At 31.0% G+C, this 24,143-nt stretch overlaps 1 protein-coding gene and 1 long non-coding RNA gene across 3 annotated transcripts; both read left to right on the forward strand.

The window, feature by feature from the left end:
- The first annotated feature begins 12,650 nt into the window (after positions 1 to 12,650).
- LOC123226062 (guanylate kinase 1-like) lies at positions 12,651 to 15,977 on the forward strand. The gene is made up of 11 exons (XM_044650529.1): positions 12,651 to 12,901; positions 13,349 to 13,383; positions 13,496 to 13,615; positions 13,725 to 13,789; positions 13,875 to 14,004; positions 14,094 to 14,456; positions 14,839 to 14,960; positions 15,040 to 15,175; positions 15,285 to 15,330; positions 15,434 to 15,539; positions 15,624 to 15,977. The coding sequence occupies exons 2-11, from the start codon at positions 13,381 to 13,383 to the stop codon at positions 15,703 to 15,705; spliced, it is 1,173 nt and encodes a 390-aa protein (XP_044506464.1). The 5' UTR covers positions 12,651 to 12,901; positions 13,349 to 13,380; the 3' UTR covers positions 15,706 to 15,977.
- Positions 15,978 to 17,109: 1,132 nt separating this feature from the next.
- Positions 17,110 to 20,588, forward strand: LOC123226063. 2 transcript variants are annotated; one of them, XR_006504258.1, is made up of 4 exons: positions 17,111 to 18,766; positions 18,848 to 19,275; positions 19,373 to 20,044; positions 20,136 to 20,588. It is a non-coding gene; the product is annotated as an uncharacterized LOC123226063 (long non-coding RNA). The 2 variants fall into 2 exon arrangements; XR_006504257.1 differs by having other exon boundaries at positions 17,110 to 18,766; positions 18,848 to 20,044.
- Positions 20,589 to 24,143: the final 3,555 nt, after the last annotated feature.

Raw genomic sequence — 24,143 nt, forward strand, 5'->3', positions numbered from 1 at the left:
CAAAATATGTACACATAACACCACTTATTTTTCATATTTATTTTATCATTTTTACATATTTATTATATATATTTTACATGTTTATTTTTGTATTTTAGAAAACTATAATTCAATTATTATATATCAAATAAGTGGCTATGGTAGCGTGTTGTGATAGGGTTGGGTTGGTATATAAGTGGTGGTGGTTGTGGCAGTGTAGCTTAGTGTGGTGTGGTGTGGTGTGGTTGGGGACTAGGGTTGGATTCGAATCGAGTCAACCTGAGTTCGAGCTCGAGCTCAATTCGGATAAATTCGAAATGAGTCGACCCTAATCGAGCTCGAGTTGCTCATTAGATTTTTTAATTAAAAATTTTGATACAAAATGACATCGTTTTGATAAATATGTATTAAAACGATGTTATTTTAATAAAGAAAAAGAGTCGAGTTATATTCGAATAGAATTTAAATTTGGCTTTTACGAGCTCAACTATATATGAACTGAACTGAGCTCAAAGTCAAACTCACCTGAGCTTGACTCAGCTTGAATCCAACCATAATAGCGACAGTGGAAGTGGTTGTGGCAATGTTGGGTGGATGGTTGCGACGATTCCTTATCCTTATCAATTGCATTGTTAGTATCGCCGAATAAAAAGGAACGAAAGGAGCTTTTTTAATTATTTGTTTTTTTTATATATTATTAATTATTATAATATTCTTTTATCATTAAAATTAAAAAAAACAAAATTAGAAGACTGGATAAAAAAGTATAATATTGAAACTTTAAAAAGGCCTGAAAAAGAAAACTTGTTGGGGGCCATAATTGGAGAATATAATATATGGTCCATTATAGAATTATTGGATCATTATTCCCTATTAATTTTCACATTGCAGATTAACCATATTTAATCAAGACTTTATACATTTCCTTTTTGTAAGGAATACAAGCATGAATTCATATAATATTTATAATTAAGTGAAGACCCTAAAACCCTTAAGAAACAAACTCACATGCACACTTCCTTCTACATTCAATTTCCCACCTCCTATTGCTTCTAATTTATTCATTCATTCATTCATTAAAATTTATGTAGAAAGTTGAAGAAAAAGTGACCCCTAATTTTGGCACAAGTCACTCAACAACTTTAATTAACATTCAAGCATAGGTTAATTATGATATTACACCATAATTAATCATTTTTTTTTTAAACAAAGAGATTATTTTATGTTCCCAGTTGTTGTTATTATTATTGGTGAATGCATGTAATAGTAGTATCCAAATGGAAAAGGAAAAGGAAAAGCAGTTGCCCTTTTCCCACTTAATACTAGTGAAGCACTTTTCAAAAAGTTAAGCGTTGTTTGGCAATGGCTACCAATTATTCAATTAGATTAGAGCATTTGTGGCCTATAAGACCATAATGGTTTTTATAGCAATTTATTATTATTATTATTATTTCTGACCCTTTTTGACAAATCCAAAGTTCCTCTTTTTACTTTCTCTTTTGTTTCATCATCATCCAATATTATTATTATTATTATTATTGGAAGGCCAAATGGCTATTTCTCATCAAAGGTGTGATAAAAGGAAAAAAATTTAATTTTTAAAAAAGATAAATTTTTACCAATTTATTTTTATTTGTGAATTAATTAGATTTTTTAAAATAAATATTTCACTCTTTTATTAAAGTTATAAAACTACTATTAATACCTAATATAAATATTAAATTATTAATTGTATACTTACAAGTTAAAAAATTTATCACTTAAATCTCAAAAAAATTAAAACTATAACTAACATTAAAATATTACATTTTATTTATTTTTTTAAAAATATAATTGCCATTTTTGAAATTTTCGAGATACATATTAAACTATTAAAATTTTTAAAAACATCTCAAACTTTTTCAAAACCCCCTAAATATTTCATTAACATGTTTAATATTTTAAAAAATTATAGTTTACTCTTAAAAATACGCTACTTTGAATAAAAAAAACTTTTACAAAATGATATTCCTATTATTTTATTAAATAAAATTCATTATTAAAAATAAATAATAGGTAAAAATCTGACTTTTCCCTTTTAATTTAAAATATGAAAATTAAAACTTAAAAAAAAAAAAAATCTAAATTCAACTCTATCCGGGTTATAGAATTTTGATTTAAATTATTTATAAAAAAAATAAAAATTCATCATTTCAATTCAACAAATAGGCAAAAAGGCCTTTAAACCATTTTAAAATGAAAAACCTCTTTATCGTAATCATTACATATAACATGCCTCATCCGATGCTTTGACTAGCCCAAACTTTGTACTAAAAAAATTATTAAATACAATCCATACTTTAATCTGATTTATTAAGCTTTTTTGTTCGCATTTTGGTAAGTAGTTGGCAGGCTGGCTGATTGTCAAATTAACCAATCACCATTAGTGAATTGAGATTATTGATATGTAAAATTTGTACACTTATGAAGATTTGCTATTTTCTACTCCCACAGGAGATTTGCTATTTTTTCATATTCCTCGTTTATTAATTTTAAAAAACCCAAAGACTCATTTATGAAGAGTTAATTTTAATATTTTTTGTTTGTGAAAATAATATTTAGATAAATTTTTTTTTTAACAAAAGTTCAAATAACTATCGAGAAATTTTGTTGATAAATTTCTTTAGTGGTTGTTTGATCTTTTGCCCCGCTAATCTTTTGCTAGGAAAGCAAATTTACCTAAATGTCATTCTCATTGACAGAAAATGTTAAATTTATTCTTTCGTGAGTGAGTTTTTTAATTTTTAAAAAATTAATGGTTTAGAATATAAGAAAACAACAAACTTTGAATAAGAATAAATCCTTTGGCCTTTATGTCGATGCAATAATCTTAATATTTATGATTTTAATTTTATAATATAACCATAATTAATATTCGATAGAAAGCAAATGCCCGTTGCTTGCACAAGAAGCTAAATAAATTAGTCTCTTCTGTGTACAATTATTATTATTATTCTGAAATCTGTAACAAGTAGAAATAAACGAATAACTCGCATATGCTTGCAAAACATAATCATATTTCAAATTATATATAAAGTATAATTTTTAAAAAAATAAAAGTAAAAGAAATATTCAGAATATATAGAAGAACACATATTGAATAAATTCGTTGAAAAAGTAAAAAAAATGGAAATTAGATTTAATATTCTTGGTTTAAAGGTAGAAAGTTCAAAGCATTGTTTCTTAAACCACAAGAATTCTTACAAATTGTTGGACACCTCATATCAAGGACACCACAAGATTTTTTTTTTTTTTTTAAGATTAAATCACATTTTCCTAAGGTTTGATCAAAATCACTTTTCCCTTCCTTCATCATATAAATGATACTTTTTCATCCAAAACTAAATTTTGTTAATGAAAATATTTGAATTAGAGTCAACAAATGAAATTACTATTTTATCCCTATTATTTTATTTTTAAAAATTATATATAATTCCAAATTAACAAAAATTAAAAGATTATATAAATATCCAAATGACATAATAAAACTCTTATTTTCCTTTCATTTCTCTCACCCCCTTCTTCCTTTGTTTCTCATCATCACCCACCATCTCTCCTTCTTTGACAACCCATCCCAACTATTAGTCAACAATCATGTCCATACTTTGTTAACAAGTCGATCAACTTATTTGTCGACCCCATCATTAATTTTCAAAAACTATAAATTAACAACGAAATCAGATAATGAGAAGTGTTAACGAAACTTGACTATTTTGACAAGTCGACGACTTGATCTCACGGTCCAAGAAAAGTCAATCAACACTAAAAGTGTTTTTAGATCAAACATTAGGGGAAAATGTAATAGACTATAATTTTAATTAAATTAGATTCACCAGTTCCTTCTTAATGAATTAATTATATTAACATCCTTGTATTATTGACCACCCCACCTTCCTCTTCATGTCAACAAATGATTATGTATACCATCAGATAGGAAGCTCTCCCAGTCTTCTAGTACAGTGGAAAATAACTATTTTTTTTTCTAAATTTTTTTATTATTCAATTTTCATAATCCTTGTGTTAAAAAATTATTTTAACATAAGGTATTTCATATTGAATAATATTTATTAATATCCAGTTATAATCCAAATTAAAAATATCATAGTTCAAATAATTGTGAAAGGGTAATGTAGATATGGCTTCATTTTCAACCCGATATGACAATAAATCTCAATTAGAACGTAAAATTCCAAAACTTTGATTTAATGGGCAAGCAATAGTATTGAATTTGACAAACTAACATTTTCAATTCGGCATTTAGTCTCACTGATTTGACAATTTTTATTATATGGTCGGTCGGTACCTACAATACATAATAGAACTTAGGACCTTTTCAAAAAAAAAAAAAAAAAAGTATGCTTTTTCAAGTGGAATTGGTCAAATTTGGAGAATTTTGAGTTTGCAAGAACTTCCCAACCCATAATGTCCAAATAAGCACCTCTTAAAAATCACGTTATTATTATTATTTTTTTTTTGAGTTCAGTGTCATTTAAATCGGCCTTTGTATTTTTGTATGGAAGGGTAATTTAAAGGAGTGTTTGATTTAAGTAATATTTTATTATCAAAATTAAAAAATTATCTTGAAGATAGATTACTTAAAAGATTATTAAATATAAATAATTATTATATTTGATAAATTTGATAAAAATAAGTAAATATAAATAATTATTATGTTTGACTAAAAGTAATAAAAGGATATTAGTAAATTAATTTACTTAAATATTTTTGGATATAATTATTCTAAAAAAATATTAGTAAGTTAATTTATTTCAATTAATATAATAAGTAAATTAATTTACTTGTTATATTAATTGAAAATGAGGTTATTTTTTTTCTAAAAAATTAATAAATAAGAATATAATTGTAATAAAATTAAGATTATCTTAGTAATATTTTAATACCTAAGGTCAAATTATCACTTTCATTATTTGTCACATCATCATTGGTAATAGAAGATTACTGTAATATTTTATTACTGACAAACTAAATAAAGTAAAATAAGTAATAAAAGATAGATTATCAAGGTAATCTTTATTGATCAGAACCAAACAACCCATAAGTTGTTCTTAAACCATTCTTTTAAGGTCTTCTGTTTTTGTTTATATATTCTTTAATTAAAAAAAATATCATTTAAATCAAACAATTAATATAATAACATATTAATTACCATAAAAGTTTTAAGAAAGTTTGATTTGATGCTAGATTTTAGGGATATTAAAAAAAATACCACTTTTTGAGTCTACTTATATATTTTTATCACACTTTTTATACACATAACAAATATACCACAAAAAGTATACAGTTTCAAAAGTACCCCTATTATGATTGAAGTTTGATAGTCATATGATTCCATTGTTCATGCATGAAACGAAGTTTATAGGCGATTTATTTTTGTAAAGCAAGAAAGAAGTTCACATGAGTTTTGAATATAAAACTCAAAGGCTAATCACTTTCCCTAAATTAATTTAAAAAGACTTTTCCCTTTCCAAGCCTCCACTATGAAGAAGAAGAAGCAACCACATGGAGAAGAAGAAGCAGCTGACGTCGATGATTACCCAACACGAAGAAGCCAATGCCAAGATTGATGAGAAGAAGAATCCACGCCAACGATGAACACTTCATCCACCAGCACTGATGAGATCAAACACTCCATCCATTAACACTATTGTCTGAATTTGATTGATTTCAAAAGAATGGTATGTTGAGTTTTGCAAGCGAGTGATTTCCACTTAGGTTTGTTTAAATTTTATTGATATATTTTCTAAATATTAGTGTTTGGTGTTGGTGTATGAATAGATTTATAAAAAAAAGGATTTTATTGTGTTGATGTAGTTTGGGTGTGTGACAATTAACTGTTTGATTTGGTTGATCTGAGCACATAATTGATTGTTTGATTTGTTGATCTAAGAAAAGAATAAGAATTTTGATGAAAAATAGATGATCTTGATCTCGTCTGGTAAGCGATATTGATTATCTCGCCTACCCCACTAGACAATTGCCTACGATCTTGTAATGTCACTATTCACATTATTATTTTTTTAAATATGTTTTCCATTTATATTACAAGAACACCGGATCAATATCCAAGAGAGAGCATACAAGTTTCATGAAGCATATAAATTTAATGCACAAATGACTGTTCAAATGAAGATGGATGTTGTTAGCATTATAAACTAGAAATTGATAATGATGCAACGAGAGATATTTTAGACAACCTATTTTGGCCAATTCTTGGGTTTATAGGAGACTCGTTTTAGTGTTATTTTTATGCATACAATGCTTTTCTGTCTAATCAATTGAGAGTGACATGATAAAAAACTATGGTTCCAAACAAACGGTATGGGAGTACGTTTAGACCCAATACAATTTGCACTTGTCACTTGTCTTTTATTTAGAGATGACATAGATGTGTTGCACTATATGAACTGTTTAAGAACCCCAAGATTGACGCTACAATACTTCCCAGGGTTTAGTAGATCATTACAATATCAAGACATTAAGGGGACAATTGATGACTAGATTTGGGTGACAATGATGAGAATGTTGTAAAGTTTACAATTTTGTATTTAGCATATTCCTTCCTTTTGGGGGTAGACAATAAAAATGTAGTATCTAATCAAATATTGCATCTCGCCGATGATCTAAATGCATTTAGTCGGTATCCATAAGGTGTGTTGTCATGGAATAAGACAATAGACTTCATGTGGTAAGGTATACATGGAAGATATGAGTACTACCTATAGACGTATGATGTATACATAAGGCCACCCCTTGTTATCAATTACCGAATTATGAGTTTTCCCATTACATTATAGGTAAGTAGTGTATTATCAATTTAGCAAAGAATCCAATTACATGTTATCATTAGTATTAACCAATTTATTGTCCTTTTTTAATGAAGTTTTGGATTTATGAGAAAATGAGCAACCTATCGCCACATGTGTTACTTATCAAAGATGATTGTGTCCCACGAATGCTTAAGTGGAAAACCCTTTTCCTTTTGATGTGGGATGAAGCTGAAACAATTATGAGCACACCTTCAGTAAGTGGAAGTTTCTAATTTTCATAGTATATAATATAATATAATATAATGATATGTTTTGTTAACTTTCAACTGTATCCCACGGATATTTGTTTCAGAATCTCATTACAGTTATATTATGTCCAACACTGCTTAATTGGGAGACGAAGTAGTATAATAGGGCATTGAAGTTCATAGGAGAAGAACTATCTATCATGTCATCTGATGAGGAGTCAACAGAATCGGTTGATAATTTGCATGTTGTTTTGGGAAATCATGCTTCTTATCGATCATAAACTCATGGTGCTCAGCCCTTGTTTGGGTATCTCGTGTGCAAGAGTCCATATCATGGGGATCTTGGGCCAATATTTCAAGTGTATCCTTATACATAAGGATGTCCCCGTCATGTATGTTAACCTTTTAGGCATCACACCCTCAAAAGTTTCATAGGTTGACCTTCGCTAGACACTCATTTCATGATACTACATATAATGGTGTTTCAGAGGACTATCTCCAGTAACTCCTATCCCAACAGACTTCTAAGATTGACCTTTAGATGTAACAATAACTTGACCAATATGCTGGGATGATACGAAGGGAGATAGAACGATTGCGTGGTAAGATGTAAGATTTTTAAACATCCATGGTATACCACATGAAAACATTTGAGGAGTCATATGCTCAAAGGTCGCCATCGATGCAAGTTTGTGGTAGTTGTCTTTGATAAGATGTGTTCTTTTCTATATGTGTTAATATGTAGTGACACATATGTATTAATTTGTTTAGGTTAACGTGAATAAGGAGATAGAGGTCCCGCTAGAGTCGTTGTCTCAAATAGAGGTTATCACCTAAGAGCCTGTTGTGCTATATGATGATAAACCTCCGCAGAGAAACGTAGTTAAGACTTCGACACCCTTGAAACAGTTAGCATTTGGTCATATCATCAGAAAAGACAAACAATTGATTAGTTCTTTCACAACCTCAACCAAGACACAAAAAGATGTGCCTATTGAAGAGCCCTACCCTTTGAACCAGATATTGGTCTAAGTGTACAAAACATTCAATAATTGGTACCTTACGACACTTGATGTTTCCCAAAGACATGTCCTATTCGCGAGCCTTGGTGGTGTCACTAACTCTGTCTGTAAAGGTGAATTATGGATTTTATTAATGACAAAGGGGCATTGGCTTGAAGATACAATAGGGTGAGTTTTCATTCATTTATTTGATTATTTCTCCCATTGTTTAACTAACTATTTTCATTTATTTTTTTGATTATTTCTCCAATTGTTTAACTAACTATTTTCTACTATAACATAACATATTGAAGCTTTCCTTAGGATCCTTCGTAAAACATATCTAGATATCAATGGAATTTGTGGCAAATTTACTAACATACGCATAAAAGTTCGACTAAATAGGATCAACTATGGAGTGGCCATCGTTTTTCATTAATCAAATCCACGACATCTTTCATACTTTGCTGAATGAATTTTTTTTGACCAGGGAGTAGAGTGGATGAGGTGGCATATAATATTGGTTAAGATTATTTTTTACTACAATCACTTAATTTAATTTCATTATATGACTACATCGCAAGCATTCATTCCAATCAACTTTGAGAACCAATACTAGGTATGTGGTGTGTTCGATTTGATATTGTGGACTTTATGTGTATATGACTTTCAAGAGGTTGATGGGACCATATAAGTGTTTGACCCATATCATCTCAGCTAGTACTTATTATCAAACAAGTTGGGTATCTCGCCACCACATAAAACCCCAGTAATTAAATTTAGGTGTGTGCGAAATGTGTCGAAACAAGATCCAAGATCGATAGACTGTGGCATTTTTATGCTTATGTTTATAAAGTACCTCACACATAATCACGATTTCAACTTCACATTCTCACACTAACAATTACTAAAGAGGTATACAACCATGTCGATATACCATAGAAGGACATTTGGTAAGAAACAATATCTCATTTGCTTCCAAATATTGTTTGTTTTTTTAGAGTTGTTAATTAATTTAAACTTTTAATTGTTTATGCAGACTTGCAGGAATTCCCTTAATTATGAAAGTTGATGGACTTCATTCACTTGTTTTGGTTATATGTCGGTTTCATTCCCTTCTTTTAACATATGTTGATGTTATGCTATTTTACTTCATTTACTTAATTTCATTAATGACTTACCAACAAATTAATGAAAACTACCATGAAATATATAATATAAAAACCATTACAACATTACATTAACACAACTAACAAAAAACATTAACACAACAATAACTTTTTCCTTCATATAACTAAATAATTCTTCCATGCCAACAACTATTTGAAAAAATGAAGTAAGAAAATGAATAAGCGTGATTGATATAAACTGAAAAAATAATCTATAATAACATACAATTGTTTGAAATTAAAAAAAGGTTTAACAAATTAAAGGAAATCAACAAATGTCAAAAGAAAATTACCTATGATATTCTAATCCGTCAGATTGGATAGCCCATGGGTATGATGATCTCGTCTTCTACTGCTACTTGATGTGTGAGATAACCTTACAATGGGAATCGGAGTTGGACTCGAACAACTCATTCAAGTATGGCTCAATTAATGACATCGACTATAGTTTTGTGGTTAGACTTCCTTTCTTTGAGATGGTCTCCTTGTGTGGCTTGATAAACGACCAGATCTACTTCGTTCCATATGTGGCAGATTAATAAATGGCTTATTGGAAGGTGCCCAAGTTGATTGATCACCAACTAGATTGACATCTTTTCGGTATAATGTTTATAAATAATCAATGGAGTAATATATGTTTACCCATCTGAAGCAGTTTGATAGGTTGCAAAACTAAGCAACAATAGCGACATGTACAAGAGATTTGTGAAAATTGAAAATTTTCATAGTTGCACGTCTGGTAAAGAGTATTAATGAGGAACACCTGCTGTCTTGCGTCATGAGCTTCATACTTATGGATGTTGATTGGTTTGATAACCATATTTACAGATTTATGCACATGTCTAATAATCTTATCCTCTGCCTACGATGTCAACGGATGAGATCGATCACCTAATTAAAAAAATAATCAAACCCAATGTAATAAAGGCTAAATAAAATTCAACAAAATTATGTTCTTATATATGTTAAGTTTCGACGATTGTAAAACCAATATTGTATTGTGCTTATAAGAAACTTCATCAAAATGGTGATAAATAAAACTCACACATTTCTTGTCAAAGCATTAAAGGACTTAACAATATTGGTTGTCATGATGTTATACTGTCATCCTCTAGAGTGGGTGCAAACCGATTTTTCATAACCGATATTGCTAAAATACAAAGCTGCAACAAGATTCACCAAGTTTATCTTAGTCATGACAGATTCAAAGTCCTTAATGCGATATGTCTTTGTAGCTCTCCAAAATAATTTTTCAATATGCTTGGTGTTTTTGAACTGCGTACACATGTTGCTTTTTATATGATAGTTACAAAAGCCATGATAGGCATGCAGAAATACAATTGCCACTGATGCAATTATTGAATTATGTTGATTCGAAATAATGGCCAAGTTTGAAATATCCCAATGCATATTAGTAGGTACCTCAAGAATGAGACATATCCATTCTGTCTGTATGACCAATACTGAATACAAGTGGATAAATTTGGTTATTGTCGTCTTTTGTAATGGTAATGAAAAGAGACCTAACGTACTTTTCCTTCAAATATGAAGCATCAATGCAAATAACCAAATGACAAAATTGTTGAAATCCCCTTATCGAACAACCTAAAGCCGTGAAGAAAAATTAGAACTTATTTTCTGAATTGACATCAACATGTGTAGAAGTTCTTGGGTTCTTTAGCTCCAAATTATGATAATACTTAGGTAAGAGCATGAAAGACTCCTCAGGAGATCCTTGTAATGCATTTATAGCATACGTCTTCATGCGCCACGCTTGTGTGTATGAAATGTCGATCTTATACCTATCTACCATGTTAGAGATAATTTCCTTTGATCGATAAATACGATCAATCACAAATATTGATTTAAGGATAGTTTCCAGTGATCTAACACTTACTTGTCTGTGATGTAGCAATATTTGAGTGTGTGCATCATCGATGCAACGTAACACCCAATAGTCTCCATCCTCCTCTCTTTTAGCTTGTGTCTACCTTTTGCATTGATGATCTACACACTTAATTTGATAATGTTTTATATCAGAGGATACAACTTTTCATTAGATGTCTGTCTTTAAAGCATATCTTTCAGATAAAACTATTAATTTAGCTTTCAACTCATAAAAGCCTATTATTCTTAAATTGTTGTCTCTTTGTGTTTTCCGATTACTAATACCAACGTTCTCAACATCCACTACTGGCTCAGAAACCCACTTGAATGGATTAGGATTATGAATATGACTTATATATGCTCTTATATCTATGGAGCTATGATGTCTCATGCTAGACTTAGCCCCTTCATTAATTTGACTTCTGACAATGTCTTTACTCAGTATGCAATTTGTGTCATCATTATTATATAATCTCGGAAATTCATCATTATTATCGTCCTTATCCTTAGGACTATAGTCCTCATCCACAACGTCATCATTATCTCTATCACCATGGTTTATACCATACTCTTAAAAAATTTATGATTCTACCCAGTTGTATGTGTGATGATCCTTTATTCAAAGGATAGATGTTGTACAAAATAGCTTTCAAAGCACGTTTTTATTTTATTATATTTTATTTACATAACAGTTTCACCTTATTTTTCTAAATTTACAAATATAAAAGCCCAAATTTACAAAATGAGTCTCAGACAACATTTTTAAATAATTTATAACAAGATTAGTTATTATGTGGTTTTTAAAACAGTAAAATTAAATCTATAAATATTTTAAATTAAAGGTAAAATATGATAATTTATTATATATTAAAAATTATATATACGTAAAATAATTTTAATGATTTCAATAATTTTTTTAAATACTTAAAACAAATACAATAAAATTATATAAATGAATAATAATATATTATTATATAATTAAATATTATTTTATTTTTAATTTATAACAATATAATTAAATAATAATATATTATTACTTATATATAAAATTATACCTAAAATTTATAGATATGATACTGCTTAAACAAATATTAAAATCATTTACCACCTAGATTAGACTAAGATTGTGATTATGTAACCGAAAATGGAATTGGATCCACTGTTCCACCTTTAACAGGTGTCATTTTCCTAAACAAACAGGCGCACAACCAACCAATCAAACAAAACTCTAATTTTGTAATTAATTAGTAAATAAACCCCACCTTGGATCTCAACATGACTGCCTTTAACCTTGTACAATTTCTAATTAAAATAATAATAATAATAATAATATTTTTTATGGAGCTTTTCAAGTAACAAAATTTCCTAATTAATGAATCCTTATAATTTATATTGTTATAAATCAGAAAATATAGGCCATAAAGTGCTTGTTATTTTCTAACACAATTTTAATTAATAATAATGAATTTTATTTTATTACTAATAATGATAATAAATACAAAACAGAGACGCTCCTCACAAAATATTAAGGGCGGGTCTACTAGTTTCGTGAGTAGAATGCCACCGCTCTTCTTCTTCTCTCTCTCTGAAAGTCTTGTTTAAATATGATTCTCAATTGTTCACTTTTTTGTCTCACCATAAGCCTTCTCCAATTCCAACTTTCTTCTCTGTTAGTTTAACACTCTTCAAACTACAATACCCACCTCTTCAAATCTCTCTTTAACCTTCACAAATTTCATTGTTTTTTTTTTTTTTTTAAGTTATATCATCATTTTCTCCACGTAATTCAGGTAGCTACATGGACTTATTTCTTTTCTTTTTATTTTTTCTTTACTTTCTTTTTTTGTCTGTATTGGTTGCTTCGGTCGCTTCATAGATTTTAGCTTTTCTTTTGCAAGTTGTTTGTTTGTTTTGTTTGTTTTTGTCAAGACATTAGCTTTTAGACAATTCTACATAACTATAAGTTTTCTTGCCTGGTTCTTGTTTTATATATACAAATATATTATATCTCTTTGTGGGAAATTTATTTAGGGATTGAACTGCTTGGTTGTCATCCGGGTTTGTGATTTTTTAGTTTATTTTGATGTTACAAGTTTTGAGTTGATTCTTTGGATTTGGAATTTTTATTGGTTTAATATGTCTGGGTCGCTTAAAGGTTGTGCATTTATGATTATTGGTAGATCCAGGATGTATGTACACTTTTGATTTGATATTTTGTTTCTCCTTGTATTGATCAGGGTGAATCTTGTATTGGAGGCATAGGTTCTCCATGGTGAGCTTTTTATTATTGTTTTCTGTTACCTTCTCATTTGAATGAATCAAATTCTTTTAAAAAAAAAAAATGGAGCCAGAACAAGTTTTCTTTTGTTGTTTGTGGTGATTAGGGTGAAGCTCCGGCTTTCACTGCGGATGATCTGCAGAATGGGAATGGATTTCCAATTTCAAATGGCTTTGTATTGAAATCCAAAACCAGTGAAACAACCACTGTTATTGGTGATAAAACAGTATGAAAGTGTTGACTTGATCTTTATTTAAAGTCTTTCTTTGTTTGTTAGTTGGTCGCTGTGTCAGTCAGTCTTATTGTTCAAAATTGTTTGAACAATTTCTTGACAGTACCTTATCGCTGGAAGTGATGAATCTATTGGAGTTGAGATTTATAACAAATCAACTGGAAAATGGTGAGCTGTAGCTCTGGTTATGAAATTGCTTCATGTGGATTTTAGTTTAGTATTTTGTTGTACTGATTCCAGGTAATTTTTGCAGGATGATTCCTATTGTGCTTGGCAAAGGTCCCAAGCCAAGTAAAGGCCATTCGGCGTTTGCTATAAATGAAGATCGATTGTTGGTTATTAAGAAGGGTGCTTCTCCAGAGGACTGTATTTGGTTTCTTGAGGTTAGTATTTGAAGGAATAAGGCACTCTTGACTTGTGATTTTGTAGTTTTTCTTTTGGTTAAGTGTTTGATTTGGTTATATATTGGTAGGTGGACACCCAATATGTTCGGGAGCAGAAGAAAACAGTTAATGCTGAGATTGTTGCTTGGAGTAAAGGGGTGATAGGCAATGCTTGGAAGCCAATTGTTATTAGCGGTCCTTCTGGGGTTGGTAAGGGTACATTGATATCGTTGCTCATGAACGAATTTCAGTCCATGTTTGGATTCTCTGTGAGCCACACAACTCGTAAACCAAGGGAACTGGAGAAGGATGGGGTGCATTACCACTTCACTGAGCGAAGTGTTATGGAGAAAGAGATAAAAGATCGGAAGTTCCTTGAGTTTGCATCAGTTCATGGAAATCTTTATGGAACTAGTATTGAAGCTGTTGAGGTTGTAGCAGATGCTAGAAAGGTAAGCAAAAGCTGCAAAACAATCTGTGATATATATGATAATTAAGCATGCGTATTTAATGATTATGTGAATGTCAAAACATGGGTGCATGAGGTCATTATCTTAAGGTATCCGTATTGTTATATTATTGGATGAGATGAAGTGGAACAGCTTTTAACTCCCCAATCAAGCATTCAAATATCTTTTGGATGCGGGCAAAATTTTGGCTAGATTATGGTTTATATAAATAAAAAAGGAAAAAAAATAGTCATGCGCATGGTGGATGATAGCATAGATTTTGACCTTTTTAGCACCTGTACATGGTTAATGTTAAAAAATAGCTCATAATTACTTGTGCTTGCAGACTTCAATATATTTCTCTTATTTTTTGGTTTCAATATAGAGATGCATTCTTGACATTGATGTCCAAGGGGCAAGGTCAGTGAGGGCTGGCTCTCTTGAAGCTATCTTTATTTTTATCTGTCCACCATCAATGGAGCAGCTAGAGGAGCGTCTTCGTGCAAGGTTATTAGAGCTATCCACTATGATCTTTTTCATCTCAGTCATTCCCAGGACTGGTGTTCTAATTTACTTCTGTGAACAGGGGGACTGAAACAGAAGAACAAATCCTAAAACGACTTCGAAATGCCAAGGCAGAGATTGAGCAAGGGAAAACCTCTGGAATCTTTGATCATATTTTGTATAATGATAAACTTGATGAGTGTTACGAGAACCTTAAGGTGATTCTGAGCTCCCTTACATGAATGTGTTTGCAAATCTTAAGATCAGTTGGTAATTGTGTTACTATATGCTTTCATGTCCTGATAAAAAAACTCTGATTTGGTGTAGAAACTATTGGGTCTTGATGAAAGTACAGTTGCAAACAATCAAACAGGTAAGAAAGCCTGGGAAATTCATCAGTCTTAAAACTTCTAGTAAACTCAATATATTTTTGTGCCAGAAAAAAATCAAAATGTTTGTTGAACATGTGATTCCAGCACCCAGAGGGATTGATTTGCCAGTGGACCATTCATTATCAAAAATTGATAGCAAAATCTTCATAGACTGTGGGACTCTAGGATCAGGAAAAGCATCAAAGAACTTGTAAGTTTCATTTTCTTATGATGAATATTTTTTGGTGCAATACTTAATGACAAAGACTCTGAACTAACTGCTTATGTGGTGCAGGATTGTATTGGATGTCTCCTTCCTTAAAGGAGGGGCTCCTGGACGGACTAGAGGGCTTGATGTTTGCACTGTTGATTCATAATCAGATGGCCTGAATGGGATCCATAAGTTGAGTTAATGTTCAATGCAGATGATACTAACATGGTTTTTCATTTAAAATTTTTCTCTAAACTCATTTGTACAACTTAGCTCTAGTTGTGCTTTCATAAGACTGTGCCAACAAGTTATTATCTTTTTTTTTTCCCCTGTTGCAGCATTCTTTGCTTGCTTTTGAACAGAAATTGACTTTTAGTATTTTAACAATTACCATGCCCTGCATGGGTAATGAGAGATGATTCATGATTTGTGCGGCAAGAATCACTGCAGTCTATTGTTTGAGGTTGAACATTAAGATACAAAAAGAGAGGTGAGAATTTGTACATATTGAAAATGTATTATCAAAGTAGAGTTCAATTAGACATCAAGTTCTTCAGACATATTTTAACCTAGTTTGAGCCTAAACATTGACTTTAGGTGAAAACTTTAACATAACTCCAGGTTAATTAGTCGAACAGTCGACTCAGTTCTTTAAGATCTCATGGTTCCCTTTATTCTTTAGAAGCATAACGTTCAGTCGGGAAATTTTTATTGATTTGTTTGAGATTTAGTCTTATATAAGTCACCAGAAATCGTTTCCTAATGTTTACAAGGTCTATTTAAAGCCTCTTTTGTTACTAGATTGTCTTCTTATATGATCCGACTTAAAGGAAAATGATATATGAAAGGACACAATTGGGAACGACCAGTGAAGAAAAATCCCAAATTTGAATGGCGTGTTTTAGTGAAAAAGTGAGATGGGATGATCTGTTGATGTCTAAATTGTGATGGAGACTTGTCGTTACTCTACTACAATGGTGTGTTTTGGTGAGCTTGTGGCTAGGTGGTTTGCCAAAATGAAAATGGCTACTTAAAGATTGCTATGAATATTCTAGTTTATGAGGCTGGTGATATTTTGACAAATAACAAGCCAAACTTGGGGTGTTTCCTTGAAAATGCGATGGCATGTGCAACTTGTACATCTATAACCTAATTTTCTTCAAAATGAGGGGCCCAATAGAAGACAAAAACCCACACAGGCAAGTGCGAGGCGTCTGTTGGTGGGGTTTAGGTTTTGTAGGGCCCTTTTCTTTTTTACGTGAAGGGTACGTTAGGATCTGTCGGCTTTAAATCAGTAAGGGCCTGTTTGGGCGGTTGATGGACGGAAAATTATTCAAATTTTGCATTGAATAGATTCTCCATAATTGCACCAGGAAAAGGGGTAAAAGTAAAAGTGATAGGAGAAATTACATGACAAACTATCCTAAAAAATTACAAGATTAGTCAAATAACATTTTCCCATGGGTTCGGCTTAAAAACTTTTTTTTATCTTTTGATGGTATGAATATCACTATACCACCCAAAATTTTAAATTCTATTAGTGGAAATTTTTTTTGAAACAATATTACTTTGTTAGAGGTAAAATCATAATATTTTTTTGAGATATTAATTAAAACAGGTAAAAAACTTTCTGATTAAATTTTTTTAGGCAAATATTTAACACACTTACATTTATAAGCAAAGTACATGAAAATTATCTATTCTACTCTTCCTATTATAATCTAACAAAAATGAACAATTTTGTTTCTAAATAAATTAAATAGCACTCTCGTAGTTGGGAATGCAAAATTTGTGATGATTTAACTGAGTTAATAGTGACTCCATTTCTTGCATTTCGAATGTCCAACAAAAACAATAGCATTCAACAATGTCATCTGAGGTAAGTTTGATTCCTTGGCTTGTTAAGTTTGAAATAGGTTTAGTGGTTTTTGTGTCGGCTTAGGATTTCAATCGATTTTAGTGTTTGTTTGGTTTAAGGTTTGTAGGGTTAAGAGTTTCAGTCGATTTGTGATGATTTATTTTGCAAATAGTCATATATTTTGGCTGGATTTTTGCCTTATTGTGTTGTCATCGACGTAGAAGAAAGCCAAATTATAGTCGCAATCACATTTGCATTCGTAGTCACTTACAATCGCATTTGCATTCACAGTCACTCACAATCATATTCACATTTGTAGTTCCTCACATATCAACTGTTCACATAATGGTTTTGTTTTGTTTACATGGATTAACATTGCAATGTTTGTTTTTTTTTTTCAGGGCATTCTAGTTAATCATCAGGTTGGGGAAAGACGATATAATGATGCTTATAGCTTTAGGGCTACTATAAGTGTTCGAAGTTACGTAGAAACAGTTAAGCATATGAGGACTAACTTTAGTCTTGTGTAGAAAGAGATTTAGGGAAAGCTGTTTTGGACAGTTTTTGGATCTAGAAGTTCATAAACATAACTCGACTATGATGCAATGTGTACTCTCCTAACAAGTTAACAGAAGGGTGCTAGGAGAGGTATTTTGGTTTAGACTCAATAGGGTGGACTATAGATTTGACCCTGTTGAGTTTGTTATGATAACGAGGTTGAAATTTAGTAGGGAAATGTATATGAGTGATTACGTTATGACAGGGAAAAAACAATTGAGAGAGAGGTATTTTTAGGTGTCAAACATGTGTTGTATGGTGATCTGCACAAAGCTTTTAAACAAATGGCATGAGGGAACAATGATGAGCATGTGATAAAAATAATTGCTTTGTATTTGCTCCAATATGGACTGATAAGATCAAATAATCGGAAAGTCATATTGAAACGTATCCTCAGTCTAGTTGATGATTGAGATGTGTTTAATATATATCTATTGGGGACAATTGTTAGGAGAATAATGACAGAGTGTATGAGTCAGACAATAGAGAAGAAGTATGATAAAATTTTGAAAGCATATCCATCATATAAAGAGGATATCCTAGTGTTATCTTAAAGGATGATAAGATATACAATGACATTTCAGGTAACCTAAGTATTAAAATAACAGTTATTTTGTTCTTACATTTTATGAATGATTATGTACAACTACAATGTATTTTCAATTTTATAGTTGTGGATATATAAAACTCTAAGCAATTGAGGGGGTTTTGGATTTGTAATTCTAAAGATAGTGTCCCTTGGATGTTGAGATAGAGAAGTTTTGAAAGCCTAGCATAAGAGGATGTTGATCGCATCTTTAGGGCTTTTCTGGTATGTTATTATGATTTATATAATATTATATGTGAAAACGACGATTATTTTTTATAATTTAAAGTTTGCCATGTTTGACAGGATGTTGTGACTCCTATTTTAATCTCGTCAATGGTTAATAAAGAATTATCATGGTACAGAGATGTTGTGGATTACGTGGGTGACGAAGAAGAACTTGATAATGATCATACCCTCGTAAGATCTCTTGTAGAAATCCAATCTCCTTATTCACAACACCATAATACACTTATACATAGGCATCGGAAGAGTGCACTTGTTTATAGTCCTATCACATTATCTCCTTAGTCGATTGAAACAACACCCCTTATATAGCTCCAATTGGATCCGCATCTATGGTTGAAAACCAAGTTGATCAACATTGGGAGCTTCTCCAAGGGTTCATGGATAAAGTTGATAAGTATCTTGGAAACTTGGATGAGCGCTAAACATCGCTCAAAGAAAAATTGGTAGAGCTCTAACACATGTACTGTGCAACCCTAACAAACGAGGTAAGTTTTTCTTAATGATTATTTATTATTTACAATTCGTAAGATTATAGGCTAACCATAAAAATTAATTGGTTATATTTTTTTTCTATAATATAAGGTGAGTTAACTGAGGTCGTAATTGAGTTATCCAGCCATAAGGATGTAGTTCCCTAAGAGGCTACTACCTTTGCTTCTGAAACTCTATTACAACATCAATCCGGTACTTGCTAGACATTATAAAAGAAAAGTCATTCACTTCTAAGCGCGTACATGGACCTATTAAGATAGCAGTGCACACGAGATGTTATCCAACTGTTGCAACCGTAAGTGGAAGTTGATTATATGATGGAGTTTTTATAGTGTTATGGGGACACAAATGAAGATGCCACAACAATCACTTTTTTGAATAGACATTACCAAAAAAAAAAAGAATGGTAGAGCACACCATGTTAAGATAACTAATGACTACTGGACTAGGTATGTGATTTTGAACCCACACAAGAGATTATATCTTTGTCATATTATTATATTATTAATTACCTCATTATATTTATAATATTGTTGTTTCAATATTGATAACTACTTGGTTGTGTTACGACATACATTCCCATTGGCTAAATGGACATATGTTGAAACATCTTTTGATGGGTGGTTGCCACGAGCATTAAAGGATTGGGAAGAGGTTGGATCGGATAGCTATTAATGGCCCTGATTGTTACTAGACATGTTCGAAGGAATAAATGATCCAGCCCAAGATCAGGGCTACCTCTCATGGGCTTATATGGATAAGGTTTGACATATGTTAAATGTAAATGTATATTAAATTCTTAACCTTACACACATTAGTCGTATTGATAACAAAGTCATTGTTATTGTTATAGGTATACATTACAATCAATTACGATTCTCAACATTGGGCATGCAGTGAACTAGGCCTAAATGCATGGACTTTGAATATTTTTTACTCATTAGCGAATTTCTTTGAGTCTATAGAGAGGTTCTCCAAGGCAATGACACGATACCATTACCTCATATCTATTATTAGTGTGACTAGTTATTAGGAGGTTAAGGGTGTAGAGCCAAAGATGAAGCCATTGATGATCGGATGATGTACCCATGTACCCCAACAGGCCATAGGATCCAACGCTTATGGATATTCATAATCTAGATTTTAAAGTACCTTGCCACAGGACATCGATTTGATTTTTTTGTTAAAAAAGGCCACCACAATGCACAATATAGTGGCATCCAAGATTTGGAAGCGTGATGACAATTCACACTGTAGATGATTGTTATTTATATTATATTACTTGATTGAATTATATTGTTATTTATATTTTATTACTTGTGGTTGAAGTGTGGTGGATTGAATGCATATATTAGAGCATTTTTTTATTTGTTATTTATTTGATACAGGGAGGAAAATGTATAAAATACAGGGGAAACCTTGCCAAATTTTTTTTCTAATAAACTACACAATTGTGAATATTACTTATAAGAACATACATAATTACTTATAAGACAAAATTGCAATTCTATTTATATGGAATAATACAACAACAAGAATTCAAAGGTAAAATAAAAGATAAACCAATAGAAAAAATAGAAGAAAAATAAGAAGTAGAAAGGAATAAAGATAACTTATAACAATAAAAATGATTTAATATAATATTACAATAGAAATAGAAGATAAAACAACAGAAAAAATAGAAGAAGCAAAAAGAAAAAACAAAAGGAAGTAAAAAGGAATAAAGATAACTTATGACAAAAGATATGATTTAATATAATATTAGAATAAAAACAGAAGATAAAACATAGGAGTAGAACGAAAAAACAAAAGAAGCAGAAAAGAATAATGATAACTTATAATAGGAGATATGATATAATATTACAATAGAAGATAATATTTTGTCATTAAGTTTAGAAGATTACATTCTGTCAAATTATACCCTCTTTGAACAACCGACACTTGATAAAGATGTAATGGCCTCATGTAACGGGTTAGTACAAACCAATCTTGTATGACCTCTTTCATGACAACAACTGCATTCCACTTGACATACTTCTTTCCCTTACGATGATCTCCTATTGTGTTCAGAAAGATGACTAGAATATAGATGTTCCATCTGAAGTGGATAAACTAGACAAATTTCCTCAGGTTGCTTTCATTTAGATGGATCTCTCAATGGTTCCACATTCTCCTTATAAACCATTTTTCAATACTCGGTTGAGTAGTACTTGTTTACCTATAGATAACAATTTCAAAGGTTATAAAACCTAGCAATTATTGTAACATGTGTGCATGCTGTTTTTGATAGTTAAAATTTTTTACAGTTGCATTCTTTGTAGCAAGGTCGACTTTAGTGACTAGTTTGCCCAGACCATGCACTTTATATCTATAGATAGTTATTGACTTGACAATCATATTGGTTGATTTTCAAACATGACCAACCAACTTCTCCTTGGCCTACGAAGTCAGAGGATGAGTATAATTTTTACATGATCAAACAAACATGAAAATATTATTAATTTCCAAATTTGCATAAGCATAAAATATGAAATACATAATTGATCGAACTTGTCACATTGCATCGAGTATAAAACCATTTTTGTAAGGTGGAATGTAGAAATTCAAGGAGCATCATAAATGGCAACTTGCGTGCTTGTCATGCCAAAACATTAAATAACTCAACAATATTTGTGATCATGATATTATATCCAAGCCCACCATCATTAGTCAAAACCTACCAAATAAGTTACTGTAGTGAGATTTTCTTCATTAATCATTGCCATTTCAAAATCTTCTATCTGATACGCTTTAGTGGCTCTTTAACATGTTTTGTTTATTTGTATTGACTACGCATGTTCCCTTTTATATTAAAGTTGCACTAACTATGGTGCTCATTCAGGAAGGTTTCTTTTATGCAACAAGTGATAACATGGTGTCTTTATGAGATAATTGCTAAGTCTAGAAGGTCTTTAATGTACTTGTGTAAAGCTTAGAGGAACAGGGTCTAAGTTATCGTTTTTTCATTTTCTCTAACACCAAATGTTAATGGATAAATTTGATTGTTTTCATCTTTGCCCACAACAATAAAAAGTATACCTAATATCAACCTTTCAAGCATGTCTTATTAATACAAATGATGAGATGACAATAATCATGAAATGCTCTAACAGAGCATCCTAAAGCCATAAAGACAAAAAGGAACAGATTTTCCATGTAGTGTTTATGTGTACAACAATGTCAGAGTTTTGTTGTTCAAGGTTGTAATAATATGCTAGTAATAGTTTAAATGACTCATTTGATGAACCTCTGATCTCATTCAAAGCCTAAATCTTAGCATGCCAAGCTTGTGCATAAGAGATATCAATTCTATACTTAGCTACCATATCCATTATGATGTCTTTTGGCCTATACACATAGTCACTTGTGGTAAAAAATGTTTGTAATATTTTTCGAAATGCCATTTTGCTAGCTTGTCTATGGTGAAGTCCTATGACATCTTGAGGACAAGTGTGCATTCCTAACTTTCACAACACAAAAATATCATTGTTACATAACTTCACCCCTTTTGCTTTCTATTTGCATTTTTCTTGCACACATTTTATATCCATCTTTTTTTGTTTGAACTTGAAACCTTGAATTGATAACCATTTTCCAATGCATCCTTATATGAAGTATCTATTAAATCTCCCATCTTGTGGTGTGGGTGAATGAATTTGAATTACTTAATTTTCTACATCCCTATAAGGTTTTAGACTACCAAAAAATGGATTTGGTATCTACACATTAATGGGAATGGGACCTTGATGCATTAAAGCAATGTGAATTATACTTTTTTAGGCTATTCCTGATAGACCGACCCCTACATTATCACCCTCTTCAGCACTATCATTATTATCACTACTACCGTCATAATCACCATTACCACTAGCATTATCACCAAAATCATTACTCAAATCATTGCAACCACCATATTCGTCTTCTTCCTCAAAGTGAAAATCATCTGCAGGTAAATTGCCCATCTGATAACATCCCTTAGGTGTACTCTATAATGGTCCTAGGCCTCTTTCACCATGTGCCCATTCTAAAGAAGAAGGAATCAAGCCAACTCCATTATTATGATGTAAGTTCATATTCACCCTGTTATTTTTGGGCACTTTCGATTGCATATATATGTTATCCAACGAGTGAACTTCAATTAGTGGGGATCGGTGAACCCTTTGTTCTAGTTCCAGATGCTGTTGTTCATAATTGGTTCTAACTTTTATTGATTATGTCACCACATCAAGAAATGAATTATCTTTGCATGCCCTATATAGTTTCATCATAATTCGAATATCATAGTCATCATTTAGCAGATACAACAAATCACTAAACTTCATTAGGTTTGACATATAAATTTTTACGTCATTACAACTTTGATTGATACCCAAATGAAAACACACTGCTTTTACAAATCCATCATAATTAATTTTCCTATCAATTGAACCCAATGTCTGAACCCCACCAATGTATTTGAAGTATTATTGCCTCTGTTAACCCATTGCCCACCAAATCCAATCATGTATATCACCTCTACCTTTTTTTTGATCAAAAAAATATCAATTAACTTTTTGAAACAAACAACAAATGCATTGATTTAGGGTTTAGAAAAAAAACTTATATCGTGCCGTAGTTGCAGATGTATTCATATTCACATTTGCATTAGTTTTTGCTTTTTGTTTTGATCTGGATATATCAACAATCAAACAAAAACATTGACCTATTTTAGAACAAGTTTATGAAAGTTTCAATTTATACAGATATGAGTTACCAAACTTACTTTCAATGTAATAATGCTAGAGTATGTTGTCGAAGAAAAAAACAAGGCTGAATAAGGTAA

Source organism: Mangifera indica, chromosome 9 (assembly GCF_011075055.1).
Source record: "Mangifera indica cultivar Alphonso chromosome 9, CATAS_Mindica_2.1, whole genome shotgun sequence".
Taxonomy (NCBI): Eukaryota; Viridiplantae; Streptophyta; class Magnoliopsida; order Sapindales; family Anacardiaceae; genus Mangifera; species Mangifera indica.